The 22778-nt window shown below is 45.0% G+C and overlaps 1 protein-coding gene across 1 annotated transcript in view; it reads right to left on the bottom strand.

Annotated features, from left to right (window-relative positions):
• Positions 1-22778, bottom strand: part of cdh22 (cadherin 22) — an 850755-nt gene that overhangs the window by 332532 nt on the left and 495445 nt on the right. Inside the window, exon 5 of the mRNA XM_043710157.2 lies at positions 2329-2496. Within this exon, the coding sequence (XP_043566092.2) occupies positions 2329-2496 (168 nt within the window). The remainder of the gene's footprint in view (positions 1-2328; positions 2497-22778) is intronic.

Here is a 22778-nt window from a genome sequence, read left to right as displayed (position 1 = left end):
GGAGATCGGCTGAGTGTAAAACTGTAAGAAGACAGGCAGCCAGGGCTGGTTAATATAACGGGCAGGGCAGGGACAGGGGGTGGATGGGATGGGGAGGCTCAGAGGTTGACCAATGGCACTATGACAGCAATGGATCTTTGCTCATGTTACACAGTGGATCAATGTGGACCATGCTTATTGCTTTGGCGTAGACCCACAAGCAAGCAGGACTACCAGCTCTGAGGATAGGACAGGGTAGGGTGGGGACAAGATGCGGCAACAATATGTACATACATGTTAATCCCCACTGGTGCCTGGTCTCCAGTTGTCTTAGCTATCCCTCACATTAGATAATGACTTTGCTGCATCAGGTCAACATGCAACGACTATCCCACTTTAAAAGATTCCATGTTTAGGGATATTCCACCATCTAAATATGAAGCCTGGGGCCTGCAGCTTTGAGATCTCAAAGGTAACCCCAGCAGTGACGGACATCACACCACTACCACAGCTAGGGAACACTAGCACTGTGGCATTCACCCCTCCATGGGACACAGCTAGTAGGCGGTGGTCAGCAAAAAGGACAAGGTGATGGATAAACCTTCTTCTGAAGGACAATTCGGAGGAAGAATGTCAAGTCCATGAAGTTGGGTTTGTCTCAGAAAACGTGAACTGGTTGACTATCTCATTGAGCCCCACTGAGGGTCAAATGGATGCCTCAATACCCTTCAGTCTACCTTGATGCAGAAGCAGTTCATCTTCGGCACCACTGTGTATGCGTTGAGAGTGTGTTGCTGGAAAAGCACAGCAGGTCAGGTAACATCCGAGGAACAGGAAAATCAATATTTCGGGCCAGGACCCTTCATCAGGAAGAAATTCTGATGCTGCCTGACCTGCTGTGCTTTTCCAGCAACACACTCTCAACTCTGATTTCCAGCATCTGCAGACCTCACTATCCCCACCACTGTGTAAGCCCCAACACTTAAAGCTTTCTTCAGCAACAGTCTTGAGTTCCAAAGGGAGACAAGTTGATTCTCCTTTGTGATTTCAATCCCAGAGTTGAGAGGAACACAAACTTCCGGGTAGCTTTGACTGCCAGGATAATAATTGGGAAGGCAATCAACAACAGAGTGCACCCCCTGACAAAATGCCAAGAGCGTGGGCTGGTCCCGATAAACACCTATTTCACCAAACAAGCAAATCGGAAACCTCATGGTAACACCTGGCTTCCAGACATTGGTACCTGCATTAGTTACATCATTGTCCAAATGAGGGACCACAAGGATGTCCACATCACCAGCACCGTGGCAAGAGGTGATAACTGTAGGACCAGCCAGCACCTGGGCTGCCTGGCCCAGAATTGGCAATGCTAGGGCAGGCACTAATGCAAGAAATTCAATTTTGATGGACCCTAGGACCTACTTGGAGAGTACCTCACAGCTAACCTGGCAACACCCAACATTCAAGGACCACAAATATCCCACTGGTCTGTCTTTAAATCCATCGTAAGCAGTACCTGCCTGGAGAATCTAGATTCCTCCAAAAGGAAACATCAAGATTGGTTTAATGAGAATGACCAGGATATGCAGAAGCTACTAAATCATAAGCACACCAAGTTCTTAATCTGTGCAGTTGAGGGCTAGAAAATCACTCCACAGGCAAGTGAAGGCTGGGGCTGAACAAAGAAATTCATGTTCTAAAGATGGTGGCAGAAGGAACATGAGAAAACCAACAACTTGCTGGATAACACACATAGATTCTCTAATGTACTCAACACCATGAATGGCCCAAGCACCCAAGGACCCACCCCACATGCAGCTAAGAATGGAATGGAGTGGAGTGGTACTCATCAAGGACAGCGAGGCAGGGTAAAAACAATGACTGCAGATGCTGGAAACCAGATTCTGGATTAGTGGTGCTGGAAGAGCACAGCAGTTCAGGCAGCATCCGAGGAGCAGAAAAATCGACGTTTCGGGCAAAAGCCTTTCATCAGGAAACAGCGAGGCAGTCAGCTCTGATTAGAAGGAGCATACTGAGAATCTCCTCAACCAAGACTCAGTCCACAACATGGATGTCCTGGACTACATGCTTCCTATCCCTAGCTCAACACAACCATGAGGCTGACAAACCATCCAACAGTTGAGATCCAGAACAGCCTTCAGTCCAGACAGATCCATGCAGAGGTATTAAAATACAAGGGTGAAGCACAGTTAACATCATTACGTGAACTCATCTACATCACGTGGGAAAAGGAAAGTGTGTCAGGGAAATCTTGGAGATCCTGTAATTGTAACCATCATTAAACAAAGAGAACACCTTTCATCATTGTTGAGAGAGAAGATAGCTTACTCTGGTTGAATCGAGGAGGATTGTCATTAATGTCGGTGATGGTGATTGTAACAGTAGTTGATCCAGACAGTCCACCTAGCTGTCCAGCCATGTCCTTGGCCTGAATGACTAAGACATAATGGTCCTTCTTTTCACGGTCCAGGTTAGCTACAGCAGTTCGGATTATTCCTGCACAAAGCACAAAGAAGGGGAAAATAGATAAATTGTCAAACTTTGTAGTTTCTTTGTTTTTTAAATGGTACGAATCCTTCACAAAGCTTAAGAACTTAGCCGAGTTTAATGGTTTCTGGGAAACTGACCAGAACAGCGACACTGCCTTATAAGTGTGACATTATATCAGATAAATTTATTAAAAAAACAATTGATTTCCAAGATTGATGTCACAGAATGGCAGACAATCAACCTATCTTATTCATTCATACAATCTGTGAGGATGGCTGAAAAGGGAAGCATTTTGTTAAAGTTGTTCACTTTGTGATCAGTACGTTTGCAAGATCACCAACGTAAAGGAAATAACACTTTTACACTACTTGGGGAGTATGTGCTTAATGGTTGAAAAGTAGATTCTGATTGCTACAGGTCTTTCCATGGAGAAAGCACCAGTTAGGTGATGATTAACAGTTAACTGTTTTGTTTAAATTTAAACCAGGCAGGTTGACTTTGATTGGTCAAGTCATTGCCTGGAAGAATGAACGAGAGAATGATGGTCACCTGTTTTGTTATATTGTAACAATTGCAATCCATGTATGTGTCCTGTCTGTAAAGAATAGAACCATCTGTATTCATGTATGTAGCTTAAGTGTTGTGTCAATTCTTCAGTGTTAATCCTTAATACACTTATGATTATTTAATGAATTTTGCAAAAAATCACATCTAATGTTAGACATTGTGCTGAGTTTGACCAGCACTGGTTAGCTGGGTGTGGTCGATATCATTCTTGATAAAGGGCTCCTGCCTGAAACATCGATTTTCCTGCTCCTCGGATGCTGCCTGACCTGCTGTGCTTTTCCAGCACCACTCTAATCTTGACTGTGGTCGGTATTATGCCTGTTGTGAAGGGACATACTACTTGATATGATCCACCAGTTTTTGCAAAATGCCGCTTAATGTGTGTGATAAGCAAATGGCAGAATCTTGGTAGTGATGTTGACCACTAGGACTGTTGCAGAGTAACAATGTGAAAAAGAAAGCTAGCTTCAACTGTTGCTTTGAAATACTAAGAGATGGAATAGGTACTTTGCAGGACTGAAAGAGGCCTCTTTTGGCCTGTTCATTGTGTGGTTTATAGCAAGTAATTATCTGATCAGGATACCCAGTACCTTGCAGGATATCTTGGATGCACCAGCTAATTCAGCAACAAACTTGCAGAGTGAGCAAGCGTCTTGGAGATTACTTGTACTTTTGCTGATGAGATCAATTTTATAGCCTGTGGAATTGTCAGACCGTCAGTGCTTACATTTTCCAGTAAAGGTAGGCATTCAGTAGACAGCTATTGAGAATCCTTAGCACCAAGCTATCAAAGAAAGGAAGCTGGTCTGACTGCTCCATTTCAAAAGAGGACTTGGGTGCAGGATGTAGCCCAATAATTAAATCTGGTCATTATTATGCAAATCAGAATTCATTGAACTGATGACAGAATCATTGAATCCCTTCAGTGTGGAAGCAGACCATTCAGCCCATCAAATCCACACCCACCCTCCAAAGAGCTTCCCACCCATATCCACTCCCCTGTAACCATGCATTTGCCATCACTAACCCACCTGGCCTGCATGTCCCTGGACACTATGGGCAAATTTAGTATGGCCAATCCACCTCACTTGCACACCTTTGGATTGTGGGAGGAAACTGGAAAACCCACATAGACAGAAAGAGAATGTGCAAGCTCCATACAGACAGTCACCCAAGGGTGGAAGTGAACCCGGGTCCCTGGCACTAAGGCAGCAGTGCTAAATACTGAGCCACTGTGCTGCCCCTAGATCTCCTTAGCTTACACATAGTCAAGTTAAATTTTAAAGACATATGTATTCCGAAATGGGTGGTGTTATAACATAATTCCCACGGTGTCTAAGTTTCACAAACATCTTTGTTGGGATCCAAGAGGAACATGTCTTTGATGAAATGACACCTAATCTCATCGCACCTGCATATTTCCAGTATGTGGAGGATATGTTTGTTTTATTGAATTCACAGCTACATGCAAGTATTTCCTGGCACATCTATAGCTGTCAAGTCAAATAGACATTATTCCTCTCACATAAGAGGGTACTATAGTATGTGACTACGAGGATTGTGGTGTGATGCCAGGTTAGTCGGCCACATTTCTTCTGATTGTGCTAAACAGCTTGTTCTTTCTACTCTTCACTACAGGCCACTGTTAATCACATTAAGCCATGGTGCAAAATGTAAAACACAGTGCTCAATATTAGACATAATTCTCCAAATGGACAGCACTTGCTAAACAACTCTGAGTGTGCAAAGAGAAAGATCACGTACCTATATTGTACCTGTTCAAACTTAACAAAACAATGGCCACCCTGTGACCCTGACTGACAATCTTCATATGCTAAAGCTGGCCTGAAAATTGGGTGTCAATGTAATTTTTAGCATGTTCAGGGTTGTTCCTCAGGATCATGCCTTGTCCAATCAATATCACGGAAACAGAATTTAAACAAAACCTGACGGTTATCTGTCAGTCAGTCCAGGGCAACACCTCGACCAATCACAGTTCACATCTCAACCATTCAGCACATGTATAATCAGCGATGTGATTCCCCGTATCATTGACTTTCTTGTGAATGTCTGAGGAGTACAAGACAAAAATATTTAATAAAAAATGTACACGTTTTTCAGCAACTCTCAGGTCCAGTTCTACCAAACTATTTGGACACAACTCCCACAAAAACAGAACAGCCGGTCTGAAGGAGCATGACAAAGGAGCTTCATGTTGGGATCTGACACAGGAACGAGCTGCTAGCAAAACTGATCAGACCATTTTCCAAACTCGAGCAGTGTCCATCTGTTAACATCTCGCTCCTTTGGACACCATCTCATCAGTTCTTCAATGACAACGTGTGACTGGGGAGAGGTTGCTCAATCCTAGACATATAGCTTTGTTTTCCGGTGGACACTAATTGTAAAACCACAAGCTGACAGTTCCATACAGACTGCTCTCTGCTGCTGACTTGCCAAGGAATATTCTGTTTCTGTGAACTTCAAAAACAGCCAATTAATTAATGAAAATGATACCACTGATGAGGCCAATGAAACAAAGTGTGGTATATGTCAATTTAATGCATCAATAGATGAAATAAGGGAACAGCAACCCCCAGATTTAAATGAAAATCAGAAAGTGCACACAGAAATAAAGTTGACATAGTCTGAAGGTAGACAAGCAGGAGGCTGGAAGAACACAGCAAGCCAGGCAGCATCAGGAGGTGGAGAATTCAATGTTTCAGGTGTAACCCTTCTTCAGAACTGGGGGTGGGTATAAGGACAGCTGCAGATAAAGGGGGTGGGGGGGGTTAGGGTGGTGAGCTAGGGATTGGTGAAGACAGGCAGAGAGTACAACCTGATTGGGCGATGGGAACAATAAATCTTGTTGGTGGCTGGGAAGAAGGGTCAAAGAGAAGAATGGAAGGGAGGGGGAGGGGCTTGGAAGGGAGTCGGGAGATGGGAAGGGAGGATATTTGAGATTGGAGAATTCAATGTTGAGTCCTCTGGGCTGTAGGCTGCCCAGGCAGAAGATGAGGAGTTGTTCCTCCAATTTGCGGTCTGATTTGTTATGGCAATGGAGGAGGTCAGAAAGACAGTGGGAAGGGGAATTAAAATGGACAGTGACTGGCAGGCCTGGTCGGCCCCTGTGGGCCCACTGAGATGCTCAGCAAACTGTTCCCTAAGTTTACGTTTAGTCTCCCTGATGTGAAGAAGACCACATTGGGAGCACTGGATGCAGTAGACTAGGTTAAAGGAGAGGCAGATGAACCTCTGTCTCACCTGGAAGGACTGTTTGGTGCCCTGGATTGAGGTGAGGGGGTGGGTGGGAGATAATAGTCCTAAGGTCAGTTTTGTCTTCAATAACAAGATAGTTCATTAAACTCTCCTATTTGCCAAGATCTCAGAGATATTGCCAATTTATCTCACAGCTGTAATGACATGGAGTCCTGGGTGATATTCAGATAAGATTATTGAAATTGCATTACAAATGTCAGAACACCTCCACATCTTTACCTGAAGGCTAGTGTCAAATTTCATGGGTTACAATGATTTCTCAGTGGTGTATTGTACACCGGGGAGTGGGGGTGTTTGGTGGGAGGATGTCAAGGTGTTTAAGAGCGTGGGAGTACAGGATTTATGCAGTTTCAGTTCAGGAATTATACAAGTTGGTACCAAGCCCTGATTGACTTGACTGATTACCACAGGACTGCTTTTCAAGGTCTGAGAGCACACGCTCATTCATGCACCCCCAAACAAACAACCACAAGAATGTACATACACCCACACACATACACCTCAAACATCACACACAACACCATAAATGACATGTGTTCATATGGTATTCACATCCACAAAGACATTGCTCACCTCTTCATTTCCTTTGACATTTGATTCTAATCAAAGTAGCACATTTGTAATGAGGTCAGAACAGGTGAATCCTGTAATTCTTTTGAAAATATAACTAATCCAGAGGCCCTCTTTCCTTCATTGATAGTGCCCTTGCCTCGAGACTGGAGAGGCCTGAGTTCAAGTCCCACCTGCTCCAGAGGTGTGTAATAAAATCTCTGAACAGACCGGTTCAAAGCAGAAAAAGAGTGCAACTAATCCAGGGATTAATTTGCTCAAGCTCATAACTTTGAAATTGAGTCTATTCAATATGTAACTGCTTCTGGGATCATAACAAGCGATCCAGAGGATATTTGACCTCAAAAAGAGGTTCACTTGACTGGAAGTTTTAAATTGGCTTTCCCATCACAGATGCTGCCAGACCTGCCGAGTTCCTCCAGCTATTTATATTTTATTTCTTTCAGATCTCCAGCATCTGCAGTTTTATTTTTGTTCTATACTACTCAAATTAACATTCAGGCAAAAGAGATCTGTTATGGAAGTTAAATAAAGGGATTATGCTTTTTCTGACACAGGTAGACTCTCAAAATCTGCAATTCTGACCATGCTGTATTTTCAGATTTGTCAAATGTTGGGCTGAGTGCTTTGGGTGGTGGGCAATTTGGGTCAAACTGGATTGTGGATGGTCAAGAGACAAGGTTAGAGAGTAGGAACTGACCAGCATACAAGCTATGAAATAGATAAGAGATTTTTGGGGGTAGATGGGAAAGTGAAAATTGAAACATAAGCAGATCAGCTCGGACCTTATTAAATGGCAGAACAGGCTCAAGGGGTGGACTGCTCCTTTTGTGTATGCAAGACACAAGTTTCAAATAGTGTAACACAATGAAAACTGGCACATCTGTGTAGTACCGTGGGAATGCTGAACTATTGAGTTAAAAATCACACAACACCAGGTTATAGTCCAACAGGTTTAATTGGAAGCACACTAGCTTTCGGAGCGCCGCTCATTCATCAGGTGGTCACTCTGAAGCTAGTGTGCTTCCAATTAAACATGTTGGACTATAACCTGGTGTTGTGTGATGTTTAACTTTGTACACCCCAGTCCAACACTGGCATCTCCAAATTAGAACTATTGAGTCCTGGGCAGCTGTGATGTCCTTTGCATAGGATACTGAGTAGTGATGTCATCTTCCCAACAGAGCCTCATCAAATTGTTCAGAAAAGTCCCATCTTCGTTACGTTAAGGGGTGCATGGCACATTCTAAGTATGTCTTCTCAAATGGAGGTGAAATATCTCATGGTGCTATACAAAGAGCAAGAGAGTTTGCTCTGATGCCCTTGACAATACTTATCTCTGAAATAACATTTACCAGATTATCTGATCATTAACAAATTGTTGTTTTTGGATTCATGCCATGCTTAAATTAGCCATTATGCTTTCAACAATAATACAGTTCACTGGTTTCAGAGTGCTTTTAAACTTGTGAACAGTGCTGTATTGAAGTTTTCTCTTACTATTCCTATTTGCTTTTATTTTGGAGGTAATCAAATTGTCATCAGAAACAGAGCAGCTCAGATCCACACATCAAAGGTCTCTGGGATTTTAAGTTACAATGCTGTTTGATTGTCCACCAATACAGACCCACTAATTGAATCTGCAAATGCAGTTAGAATGAAGGGCTCAGCTCGAATTGTTGAGCACTTCTGCAGGTGCAGTATTAATTAAATTATGTGTTAGACATGCAAATACACACGTGTGCAGATGGAAAATTCCTTTTGCAGAGTTTCCAATAGAAATGCCTGAGAAGGCTGTATGGCATTTGGCAGCAGCTGAGAGCAGCAAATTAGAAATTCAAAAGATGGAAAAGTGAGTAAACTGAGAGCAAACAGATTTTGCTCATCAGGCGCAATCCATCATTTGAAAAAGTCCATCTGTGTGGACACAAACGCTCGGGATTTGCATAGCTACAAAGCACAATATTGGAGGGACATATTGCAGCTCAATAGGTAGTTCAGTGACAACTGAGTCAGAAAGTGATGAATTCAAGTCTCACACCAGATATCTGAACATGTAATCCAGGCTGACATTTCAGTGCCGAGGGAACTCACCCTGACTCTGTTAGATTGCCAAGGGGCTTTCGGCTCTCTTGAAGGGAGGAGTGCATGCAAAATAATACATGGCATTATTCTGAAGAACAATTGAGTTCGTCCTGGTGTCTGGGTCAACATGCATCCCTCTCCTACATCACTGATCATTGTGATTGTCTGCAGTGTAATTGTGAGTACACTTAAAAAATTCATTGGCTGTAAAATATAAGCAGGAATGTGGATTTGCATGCTCCACTGGAATCCATTTACTTGGGCCATTTATTTAATATTTACTCTCAGGATATGGCATTTATCACCTATCCCTAGATGCATTTGGGACAATGGTGCTAATCCTACTTCCTGTACTCAGTGATAAAGGTAAATTGCCCAAGACAGTTAAGGAGGGAGGTTTGGGCTTTGGCTCAGCAACAGTGAAGAAGTTGTGATAGACATCAAAGTCGGGGCAGAATTTGAAGGTGATGGTATTTCCATTCGTCCCCTTTGGTGCCTGTTCCTCGACGCAGTGAAAATTGTAGGATTAGAGCTGATGACGAAGAAGTTTTGGCAAGGTACTGCCAGGCAATTGGAAGAGAGCCACCTACCTTGCTGATGCCCCACTATAAACGACAACTGTCTGACATGACATACTGTTGCTACTCGATGCCTGTTGTCTCTCTTAATCTTCCATCTGCTTGACTTTCCATAAGCATCAAGCTAATTTAAAATAGGTTCACCACCATCCACATGCGCTTCCAGATTGCTTCCCTCATCAGCTGAGGAAGTACATTTACAAGAAATATTCAACTGACTGTGTAAGATTGCAGTGTTTTCTTTGTTGTAGTACCACTGGTTGATATACTGCAGACAACATTAACTTATCCTTATCTCATCTCAAACTCTGCCCACACGACAGGGAAATACTAGAATACTTCGGCCCAGCACAGCCAATAATGTGGCACTGTAAGCCATCAGCAGCAGCAGAATTGTACTCCAGCACAATCTGCAACATCATGATGCTTCCCCTTCCAAGATTCACAGCATTTTCCAAACCCACAATCACTTCAATTGAGAAGGACAAGGGCAGCAGATACAAGGGATACCACCTCTTGCAAGTTCAGCTCCAAGCCATTCACCACCCTATCTTGGAAATATATCACTGTACCTCCACTGTCGCTGGGTCAAAATCCTGGAATTCCTTCTCCACGGACATCAGGGGTCTATCCACAGTTCAAGAAGACAGCTCCCACCACCTTCTCAAGGAAAACTAGGGATAGGCAATAAATACTACCAGCCAGCCACTCCCATGCCCCATGACTGAATAAAAAATAATTCATATTTTCAGTCATCAGTGGCTATTTTTTAAAAAAATGCAGTGTGTGAGGCACAGAGCAGAATACAATCTATCCAAATTAAAAGTATTAATATTCTGTGATGATGTTGCTCCTTTAACAAGGTTATGTTGTCTGAGGTTTGTTTGTCAGAGGGGTTGTCAAGATAGAGGTTCTGATGTGTCTGGGTTTATCTACTTGGAAAAGCTTTCAAATTAAAACAAAAACACTTGTACAATGAAAGAGGAATGGTCAGTTCTCCGAGTACAGCTTTTCTCTCGTTTGTTTTGGTTTCAGCAGTCGGACTGTTCTGTTTGCAGCTGGTCAAGTTCAAGCGGTGAACCCAGAGAAACTGCTGGACCCAAAGAAACAGCTCCATGTTTATCCTCTCTCTCTGTCTGACATCTCTCCTGTAAGAACCTGTGTTTGATTTTACGTTTTTTGCCAAGGGGGTGTTTATGGGATGTTGCAAGTATTTGGAACAGCATCATTATGTTGCAATACTCGATTGGGGTTTCAAATAGTTATGTTATTCTATAACCTGTTATCTTTTGTTCGCGTATAAATAAATTCTGATTTGTTTAAGACAGAGTGCTTGGGCCATCTGCACCACTCCTGGTACATCCACTTTCCACCTGATTAAAACAGCAGGAAAAATTAGAGTCTGGGCTACCTTCTTGGAACACTCTGAGGGGTCTGGCCTGGTCCATAATAATTCTCAGTAGCACTATACTGGCAATCAAACAGCAAGCTTGGTTATTCTGAAATGAGGAAGAAAGAACTCTTTACAATCTACTCAAACTTCCAAAGAATGAGCAACTAAGCCCTTTTCATAATTGCTTGGATGATTGATCCGATTTGGGGAAACATTAGTTTGCCATTTTGCTGTTCTGACAAGGTACTTTTTCTTTTTCTCCCTCAATTGTCCATCTTTCTTGCTTTTCAATGGCTTCTTCAAGAGATATTTCAGTCTTTGTGCACTGTTGTAGATCAATAGCTTTCCCTTTGTCCAAATGTCCCTTCATCACTCTTGCAGATTATCTGTGTCTCCATCCTAGAATTGATTTGGACTCTCCCTGCCTTCCCTTTGGATTGATCATTTGTAATGATAATCAGCATTCTTGACTGGTAACAGTTAATCTTCCAGTACAAATACAGCAATTCCATTTAGCCAACTGAGTGGAAAATTTCCAGGTATGCCATGGTCACAAAACAGCAGGACAAATCCAACCTGGCCAATTATCATCTCCTCAGTCTCTTCTCGATCACCAAAGTAAGTAAGGTGCTAGTGACAGTGCTATCAAGTTACAATTAGTAATAACCTGCTCGGTTTTGGTTCCTTCATGATCACTTGGTTCCAGGCTCACAGTTTTGTCCAAACTTGGACAAGAGTTACTTTTTTGGAGGGGAGAGTGATTGCTCTTGACCCAACGGAGCCCGAGCAAAATTAAAATCAATGGGAATAGGAAAGAAAACTGGTTCGAGACGTAACTAGAACAAAATAAAATTGTAGTTATTGGATGCCACGCACCTCAGCCCAAGAACATCGCTACAGAGCTTCCTCAGGGGTCCTGTGCTCAATGATTGCCAGTTTTGGCAGTTTTATCAATGGAATGTTCACTGGATGAATGCACAGGTCTATTCACAAGTTCTTAGTTAACTGAACAATCTATCCCTGCACGCAGCAAAATTTGACCAAATTGCAAACCAGGGCTGGCAACTAGCAGATAACGACAGTCCCAAGGAAATGTCCAGCTATCTTCTTCGATATTCAAGACTATTTTTACTGTTACTGAAGCCCCCAGCTTCAACCTTCTTGGGGTTACCATTGAGTTGAAATTCAGTTGGCCAAGTCATGTAAATACTAGCTGAAAAATGTGTTGCTGGAAAAGCGCAGCAGGCCAGGCAGCATCCAAGGAGCAGGAGAATCGACGTTTCGGGCATAAGCCCTTCTTCAGGAATGAGGAGGGTGTGCCAAGCAGACTAAGATAAAAGGTAGGGAGGAGGGACTTGGGGGAGGGGCGTTGGGAATGTGATAGGTGGAAGGAGGTTAAAGTGAGGGTGATAGGCCGGACAGGGCGTGGGGGTGGAGAGGTCGGGAAGAAGATTGCAGGTCAAGAAGGCGGTGCTGAGTCCGAGGGTTGGGACTGAGATAAGGTGGGGGGAGAGGAAATGAGAAAGCTGAAGAAATCTGCATTCATCCCTTGTGGTTGGAGGGTTCCTAGGTGGAAGATGAGGTGCTCTTCCTCCAGGCGTCGTGTTGCCATGGTCTGGCGATGGAGGAGGTCAAGGACCTGCATGTCCTTGGCGGAGTGGGAGGGGGAGTTAAAGTGTTCAGCCACGGGGTGGTTGGGTTGGTTGGTCCGGGTGTCCCAGAGGTGTTCTCTGAAACGTTTCGCAAGTAGGCAGCCTGTCTCCCCAATGTATAGGAGGCCACATCAGGTGCAGCGGATGCAGTAAATGATGTGTGTGGAGGTGCAGGTGAATTTGTGACGGATATGGAAGGATCCCTTGGGGCCTTGGAGGGAAGTGAGGGGGGAGGTGTGGGCGCTAGTTTTGCATTTCTTGTGGTTGCAGGGGAAGGTGCTGGGAGTGGAGGTTGGGGTTGTGGGGTGTGGATCTGATGAGGGAGTCGCGGAGGGAGTGGTCTTTCCGGAACGCTGATACGGGAGGGGAGGGAAATATATCCTTGGTGGTGGGGTCTGTTTGGAGGTGGCGGAAATGACGGAGGTTGATACGATGTATCTGGAGGTTGGTGGGGTGGTAGGTGAGGACCAGTGGAGATCTGTCCTGGTGGCGATTGGAGGGGCAGGGTTCAAGGGCAGAGGAGCGGGAAGTGGAGGAGATGTGGTGGAGAGCATCGTCAACCACGTCTGAGGGGAAATTGCGGTCTTTGAAGAAGGAGGCCATCTGGGTTGTTCAGTATTGGAATTGGTCCTCCTGGGAGCAGATGCGGCAGAGGCGAAGGAATTGGGAATATGGGATGGCGTTTTTACAGGGGGCAGGGTAGGAGGAGGTGTAATCTAGGTAGCTGTGGGAGTCAGTCGGTTTATAGTAAATATCTGTGTTGAGTCGGTCGTCCAAGATAGAAATGGAGAGGTCTAGGAAGGGGAGGGAGGAGTCTGAGACAGTCCAGGTGAATTTGAGGTCGGGGTGGAAGGTGTTAGTAAAGTGGATGAACTGTTCAACCTCCTCGTGGGAGCACGAGGTAGCGCCGATACAGTCATCGATGTCGCGGAGGAAAAGGTGGGGGGTGGTGCCAGTGTAGCTGCGGAAAATGGACTGTTCCACATATCCGATGAAGAGGCAGGCATAGCTGGGGCCCATGCGGGTGCCCATGGCTACTCCTTTGGTTTGGAGGAAGTGGGAGGATTGGAAAGAGAAGTTGTTCAGAGTGAGGACCAGTTCAGTCAGTCGAAGGAGGGTGTCAGTGGAAGGGTACTGGTTGGTTCGGCAGAAAGAAAGCAGCGGAGGGCTTTGAGGCCTTTGTGATGGGGGATGGAGGTGTACAGGGACTGGATGTCCATGGTGAAGATAAGGCTTTGGGGACCGGGGAAGCGAAAATTATGGAGGAGGTGGAGGGCGTGGGCGGTGTCCCGAACGTAGGTGGTGAGTTCTTGGACTGAGGGGGACAAGACCGTGTCAAGGTATGCAGAGATGCGTTCGGTGGGGCAGGAGCAGGCTGGGATAATGGGTCGGCCGGGACAGTCAAGTTTGTGGATTTTGGGTAGGAGGTAGAAACGGGCAGTGCGGGGTTGTGGGACTATGAGGTTGGAGGTGGTGGTTGGGAGATCCCCTGAGGTGATGAGGTTATGGATGGTCTGGGAGATGATGGTGGGGGATGGGGTCATGGTCAAGGGGGCAGTAGGAGGAGGTGTCCGCGAGCTGGCGTTTAGCCTCAGTAAATGTAGAGATCGGTGCGCCAAACTACCACCGCGCCTCCCTTGTCTGCCGGTTTGATAGTGAGGTTGGGGTTGGAGCAGAGGGAGTGGAGGACTGAGTGTTGTGAGGGTGAGAGGTTGGAGTGGGTGAGAGGGGTGGACAGGTTGAGGCGGTTAATGTCGCGGCGGCAGTTGCTATGCAGAGATCAAGGGCAAGTAAGAGGCCAGCACGGGGTGAGGCCTCTGCTGAGGACTGATCTTTCATCCCCCTCTCTGAGGATGAAAGATCTGTCCTCAGCAGAAGCCTCACCTTCATCCCACTACACTCTCGGATTAACGAGTTCAACACACGGCGCAACATCGAACAATTCTTCCGTCGCCTTCACCTCCGCGCCTACTTCTTCAACCAAGACTCTCGCCCACCCTCTGACGACCCCTTCTCCCACCTCCAACACACCCCATCCACCTGGACACCCCGTGCTAGCCTCTTACCTGTCCTCGATCGCTGCACAGCCAACTGCTGCCGCGACATTGACTGCCTCAACCTCTCCACCCCTCTCACCCACTCCAACCTCTCACCCTCGCAACGTGCAGCCCTCCCCTCCCTCCGCTCCAACACCAACCTCACCATCAAACTGGCAGACATGGGAGGCGCGGTGGTAGTTTGGCGCACCAATCTCTACATTGTTGAGGCTAAACGCCAGCTCGCGGACACCTCCTCCTACTGCCCCCTTGACCATGACCCCACCTCCCACCACCAAACCATCATCTCCCAAATCATCCATAACCTCATCACCTCAGGGGATCTCCCAACCACCGCCTCCAACCTCATAGTCCCACAACCCTGCACCGCCCGTTTCTATCTCCTGCCCAAAATCCACAAACCTGATGCCCCGGCCGACCCATTGTCTCCGCCTGCTCCTGCCCCACCGAACTCATCTCTTCATACCTTGACATGGTCCTGTCCCCCTCAGTCCAAGAACTCCCCACCTACGTTCGGGACACCACCCACGCCCTCCACCTCCTCCTTGATATTCGCTTCCACGGCCCCAAACGCCTTATCTTCTCTATGGACATCCAGTTCCTATACACCTCCATCCCCCATCACGAAGGTCTCAAAGCCCTCCGCTTCTTCCTTTCCTGCCAAACCAACCAGTACCCTTCCACTGACACCCTCCTTCGACTGATTGAACTGGTCCTCACTCTGAACAACTTCTCTTTCCAATCCTTCCACTTCCTCCAAACCAAAGGAGTAGCCATGGGCACCTGCAGGGCCCCAGCTATGCCTGCCTCTTCGTCGGATATGTGGAACAGTCCATCCTCCACAGCTACACTGGCACCACCCCACACCTTTTCCTCCGCTACATCGATGACTGTATCAGTGCTACCTTGTGCTCCCACGAGGAGGTTGAACAGTTCATCCACCTTCCACCCCGACCTCAAATTTACTTGGACCGTCTCAAACTCCTCCTTCCCCTTCCTAGACCTCTCCATTTCTATCTCGGAAGACCGACTCAACATGGACGTTTACTATAAACCAACTGACTCCCACATCTACCTAGATTACACCTCCTCCCACCCTGCCCCCTGTAAAAATGCCATCCCATATTCCCAATTCCTTCGTCTCCGGTGCATCTGCTCTGAGGAGGACCAATTCCAATACTGAACAACTCAGATGGCCTCCTTCTTCAAAGACCACAATTTCCCCTCAGACGTGGTTGACGATGCTCTCCACTGCATATCTTCCACTTCCCGCTCCTCCGCCCTTGAACCCCGCCCCTCCAATCGCCACCAGGACAGATCTCCACTGGTCCTCACCTACCACCCCACCAACCTCCAGATACATCGTATCATCCTCCGTCATTTCCGCCACCTCCAAACAGACCCCACCACCAAGGATATATTTCCCTCCCCTCCCGTATCAGCGTTCCGGAAAGACCACTCCCTCCGCGACTCCCTCGTCAGGTCCACACCCCCCACCAACCCAACCTCCACTCCCGGCACTTTCCCCTGCAACCGCAAGAAATGCAAAACTTGCGTCCACACCTCCCCCCTCACTTCCCTCCAAGGCCCCAAGGGATTCTTCCATATCCATCACAAATTCACCTGCACTTCCACACACACCATTTACTGCATCCGCTGCACCCGATGTGGCCTCCTAAACATTGGGGAGACAGGCCACCTACTTGCGGAACGTTTCAGAGAACACCTCTGGGAAACCCGCACAAACCAACCCAACCACCACGTAACTGAACACCTTAACTCTCCCTCTCACTCTGCCAAGGACATGCAGGTCCTTGGCCTCCTCCATCGCCAGACAATGGCAACACGACACCTGGAGGAAGAGTGCCTCATCTTCTGCCTAGGAACCCTCCAACCACAAGGGATGAATGCAGATTTCTCCAGCTTTCTCATTTCCTCTCCCCCCACCTTGTCTCAGTCCCATCCCTCGGAATCAGCACCGCCTTCCTAACCTGCAATCTTCTTCCCGACCTCTCCACCCCCACGCCCTCTCCGGCCTATCACCCTCACCTTAACCTCCTTCCACCTATCGCATTCCCAACGCCCCTCCCCCAAGTCCCACCTCCCTACCTTTTATCTTAGCCTGCCTGGCACACCCTCCTCATTCCTGAAGAAGGGCTTATGCCCGAAACGTCGATTCTCCTGCTCCTTTGATGCTGCCTGACCTGCTGCGCTTTTCCAACAACACATTTTTCAGCTCTGATCTCCAGCATCTGCAGTCCTCACTTTCTCCTCATATAAATACTGCAAGTACAAATCAGGGGGTTATATTATCCATCTCAAGTGAATCACCTCCCAACACCCCAAAATCTTCTGACACCGACAAGTCAGGGTTGTGATGGACTCACCATCCTTAACATTCAAGACTACAGACACTAAGGACAAAGCACTCTGCTTGACTGGCACTCATCCACCACCTTAAACATTCACTCCCACCACAAACAGAACACTATGCCTTACAGCCTGCATCATTCACAAGATGTGTCACAGCAAGCCACCAACATCTCTGTGATAATGCTTACCAAACTTGTAACCTTCTCTAGCCAGAGAGATGAGGGCAATAATACAAGCTCCCTATTCCCGTGAAAGTCTCACCTCGTCCTGACTTGGAAATATATTACTTTGGTTTTTATTTGTCATTTTTGTAATGCGTAGTAAAATCCATTTTGTATCAATATCCATATGTGTTGTGGGAGCTAGCAGCTTGTTGACATTGTAACATTCAAAAGCACAAGGATGGTCCAGTGTTTCAAACATTTATTCCTGCATATGAACAAGCATGGGACTCCCTCGGAGAGCTTTGAAGGTGACCCAGATCATTTAAAAGCTCAGTGAAAAACAGTTCAAGGGATACTCTGCCTCTGCCAAGTGAAAAAAATTGTTTTAGTGAGGAGCAGGGAAGAGGCTACATGCAGCTAATGGCTGGTTTTGGCTTTACTGCCAACAGTAGCTCTGGGAACCATTTGATAGTTTAGTGCAAGGAGACAGGAGGTTAGGAAGTCTATAAACTGCATTTGTTTGATGCAGTTGAAAAGGATTGGTGTTCAGAGAAATTCACGAGCCATGCCAGCCTTGCCAATCTAAATCCTGTGGTTGTCCTGTGGAGCTTGGGATGCAGCCTGGTGAAGCTAATGGGGACAACCTTGAATATTGGGCAGTACCAAGGCCAAGTTTTACCCCCCCCCCCCCAACAAGCCATTGATTGAGAACTATTTACAGGCCAAAGATTAAGCAGGAAGGCCATTAGGCTGAGTGGAAGTGATTAGCGAGAACATTTCACAGATAGATCTTTAAAAGTGAATAAGAGGAACCTCAATTATCTGAACAGGACATGGGTGGGGAATATTTCATTTGATTAATTGAATGCCAGATAATCAAATGCCAGATAACATAGATAATCGAGGTTCCTCTGTAATTGGAATCCCTTCTGAAGGGATTCTATGTTATGGAATCATAGAATCCCTACAGTGTGGAAACAGGACCTTCGGCCCAACAAGTCCAGACTGACCCAAGAGTAACCTACCCAGACCCATTCCCCTAACGTCTTATCCTATATTTAACTTTACTAATGCACCTAACCTACACATCCTTGAATACTATGGGCAGTTTAGCATGGCCAATTCACCTAATCTACACATCTTTCGATTGTGGGAGGAAACCGGAGCACCCAGAGGAAACCCACGCAGACACTGGGAGAATGTGCAAACTCCACACAGTCAGTCGCCTGAGGCTGGAATCGAACCCGTGTCCCTGGAGCTGACCTCATGATTTTTGTTACATAATGTAGTCTGCAGGAGAGTGTGACCATTGCTTATCTATTAACATAAATTTACCTCATTTCAGATCTGACTGTCAGAGTGTTAATCGCATATATATATATTTTAGAATGCTTTTCTTTTGTAACTCTGTTTCAAACATTTAATTTATTGAATTTTGTGGCTGTATTCTGTTAGTAAGCATCTGGGACTGAAAAATTGTCAACTTTTAACAAAACAAGATTGTTACCTAATTTGACGTTAGGCGATTGTTACCTAATTGAAGCTGCACTCATCTAGGCACGTGAAGAATATTTCATCACAATCCAGACTTATGCCTTGTCTATGATGGACAAGCTTTGGGGTGACAGGCTGCAAGCAACTTGCTGAAGAATTCTCAATCTCTGGTTTGTTCTTAAAGGAACTGTATTCAGATGGTAGTTCCCAGTTCTGTTTCTGGTCAACAATAATCCTGGGATGTTGATAGCTTGGGATTCAGCAACAGTAGTGCCATTGAATATTAAGAGAAGATGGCTTGAATTTCCATTTTGTCGATGGTCATTGTCTTGCACTTAATTGACATAATGGTCACTGGCTGCTTATCAGCCTAAGCCTGACTGTTACCCAGATCTTTGTAGGCACAGATTGCTTTATTATCAGAGGTTTTGTAAGTGGCGCTGATCTCTGTGTTTTCATCAGTGAATATCCTGATTTCTGAATGTATTGGAGGGAAAGTCATCAATAAAGCATTTGAAGATGTGTCTAAGATGCCACCCTGAGGAACTCCTGCACAGATGTCCAGGAACTGAGATGATCAGATGCCAAACACCACAACAATTATGTATTGTGCTAAATATGACTCCAATCAGCAGAGAATTTTCTAACTCATTCACATTGTTCCATCATCAGTGCTGTATTTACATCTTGGAATCTCCTACCAAATAGCACTCAATGTAATTCCACCACACAGACTGCAATTGTTCAAGAAAGGCATTGTCTCCAGAAGGCAAGTCAGAATTTCCCAGGAACTCCCAGGAGCCTTAAATGAATAAGAAAATTAATTTACTGCCCTGATTGTTACTGTAATATTAGCACCTGAAAGAGGGCATCAGACAAGAGTTCAGACAGACCTTCAGATCAAATGAAGTGTCATTTACCAGATGAAATCAACTTAATCCATTGATACTCACTGAAACTGTGCCAGCCCACAGAATACGTCAATGGTCCAACGTCTGGCATTTGCATCTCTAAGTCAAATAATCAAGGGGTTTGAGTTCCCATTGACTTAAGACTCAAAACCTCAGCTGACATTCCTGAGGGAATTCCGCTCAGACAATCTTTTGAATGAGACATTAAGCCGAGGTCCAGATTTCCCCGTTAAGTAGATGGCCAGATTTCAGCAAAGGGGCTGTGGAGATTATTCTGGTGTTCTAGCAAATATATATCAGTCAAGCAACATCCCAATTTACTATAAGCAAATTAACTGCCATGGTTCCTATATAATAGCTGCGAATACACTTCAAAAGTAGTGTAAAGCACTTTCCAATATCTTGAAATTATTATAGGTGTCATGGGAGCATAAGTTCTTCCTCTATATCACGTTCTGACATATAACCGGTCACCTACATATGTAATACAATTCTCCAGGCCTCTCACAACTGGTCCCCTCTGCTTCCATTCTCCACAGTTTGTCTTTATTTCTTGACATTCATCCAGATTTTCTTTTCACCTGGTTGTAGTATGAGGCCATAACTGTTGCTAGGAGACAGTTTTAAGGGCACTGTTTCCAATGCTTCCTCATCCAAGTGGCTGCATTCTCAAGCAGGAAGTGACGGCAGTTGCTAATTATAACTCTGCTTTTCTATTGCTTTCAGGGAGACTTTGCAAAGCGGTCACCAGATGGGGAAGGAAAGATTATTCCAGCTCCATCATTGCCACCTACCCATTAATAGTCCAATTTCATTCAATGTTCTCTAACTAACTGACTTGTTACAATCAGTTCCTCAGTACAAGCGAAGCCCACATTGGATGGTTAAATATCTCACCATGTTATTCATTTATTCACTGATATACCGTGGCCATTTAATCTCATGGAAAAACATCTGGCCACACTTGTCCATGGCAGAAATTCACTTTGCAACTGCAAAGCTGCCTTGCTGTTAGCTGATTCCTCAACAATGATTCCTGCCACCCGGATTGAGCCTAAGTTATAACTTAGCCTCAGTGTAAATGATCGCTTCTTAGCTTTAATCAATCAACAGTCTTGTCATTGCTGAACTGTAATATACTTGAAACACATTGGAAAGTGCCTTATGTTCTTTTATTGTATTAACCCTTATATCCGGTGTGTGATAGATACCTAATCATTGCTTTCTCATCTTTTTGAAGTGCAGATATTTAATTTCCAAATGATTGCCCTGCTTTCTAGAAATGTTAAATCTTGCGACTGCTGTTCGGGCTTGCATATCCTGCTGTGTAATTCCTATAATTCATGGCTTATTAGTTCAGCAATCTGTTTATCACATATCCTTCAAACCCACGTGGAAGCACAGCTTATTTCACTGTGTGGCCTCACATTTCAGAGTATTTGACGCAATCATGACCAATGTGGAGCATCCCAATGAAATCAAAAAAGATGCAGCAATTGGTGATTAAACAAGTCAAACAAGTAATATGACAAATAGTTCTGAGTTCATCTATTACAATCTTGACAAAGTTAAGCTGGCCTTTCATCCATACCCATGAACTGTCTTAAATGGAAGGAAGGCAGAGATGCCAATCCATTTCTAATTCAGCTCGTATAAATTAAATCCAAATGTATGTTGGGCTATGACAAAACTGAGATTATATTCTTCTTTTCTCTTCACAAAACTAGTGATGCGTGAGGCAGACAAGTAAACTTTTACGTCTGTTTCCAAGGCTAACATTTCTAGGAACTGATCGCTGGCCTTCTGCAAAGTGTGCAGTTTAGGGGCACCACACCACATCAAACATGTTGAAACTCTCCCACTCTCACCACCTGCCAAAAGCACACCAGAAAGATGTATAGGTTGATAATCAACTTATTTGGCCAAGTGACAAACAATCCTTCTTTGCTAACTACAACCTGGTGTGCACTCGAACTGAGAGCTTTTGGCCCAGAGATGGGGCTGCTCCCCCCGTGCCATAAGAACTCCTTAGAATACATTAACGCAGATGACAGTGAGCTTTATCAATCCAAACATATCCATGAATTTATTGTGAACTGTCCTGCAGCCCCACAGCAATGAAAAGACCCATGCTGTTGTCAATAAGTACACCAAGGTAAGCTGCCCGAGCCTAAGCCCTCTTCGATGACTAGGTTCAGGAAATCATGTCTGTGCTGTTCACTCTGTGGATTGGTAGATTAAATTCTACAGACTGGTCTTGGATTTATGGCATTTTGGTCCTATATTCAGCTTTTTTCAATACATCCCACAATTTCTTTGTCATTTAACTGCGTTGAATAGTCTGCTAGCCTTGTTTCTGTGTTGTCCTGTTGAAGTTACCATAATCAAAATTGAACATCTTAAAGGATTTGCTTTACAACTTTAGTATTTGAACTTCATCATGTTTTCTGATTACTATTAGATGAACGTTGCTTTATTGTTTGATTCTTAAAAAAGGCATGGGAAATCAGCAGCCGATTGGCACTTGGTCGCGATGCTGTTTGAATGAGCCAGTGCAGGGCTGATGGACTGAATGGCATTCTTCTAAACCGTAACAACATTGACAGGTCAGGCTCATCACTGAATCTGCACTGACCTAGTCTATCATTAGCTCCACAGCATATTGTGCCAGAAAGCTATCTTAATCACTTTCGGAAAATTTGCTCGTGACTCTGCTCTTATATTGTAATTCTTACAGATATTTTTATATCAACCTGTTCAAATGTGCAATGACAGGACTGGCAGCTTAATGTTCCAGGACACAAATGCTGAGGAAGGACAGAAATGGAGACAAAACAGGAGAGGGAGTGGTGTTTTTAGTAAGGGATAGCATCACAGCTGTACTGAGGGAGGATATTCCCAGAAATACATCCAGGGAAGTTGTTTGTGTGGATCTGGGAAATGAGAAGGAGATGATCACCTTGCTGGGATTGTATTATGGACCCCCTGGTTGTCAGCAGGAAATTAAGAAGCAAATATGGAAGGAGATCTCGCTTGCCTGTGGGAATAGTGCGGTGGTTATGGTAAGAGATTTTGGATTTCCAAACATAGACTGGGGCTACCATAGCATTAAAGGTTTACATGGAGAGAAATTTGTTGAGTGTGTACAAGAAGACTTTCTCATGC

The sequence above is a fragment of the Chiloscyllium plagiosum genome, unplaced genomic scaffold (genome assembly GCF_037043375.1).
Source record: "Chiloscyllium plagiosum isolate Xiang-an unplaced genomic scaffold, Cpla_swu_hap1 HiC_scaffold_15, whole genome shotgun sequence".
Lineage (NCBI taxonomy): Eukaryota > Metazoa > Chordata > Chondrichthyes > Orectolobiformes > Hemiscylliidae > Chiloscyllium > Chiloscyllium plagiosum.
The sequence above is the reverse complement of the archived record's forward strand: the minus strand, read 5'-3'. Positions and strand labels throughout refer to the sequence as shown.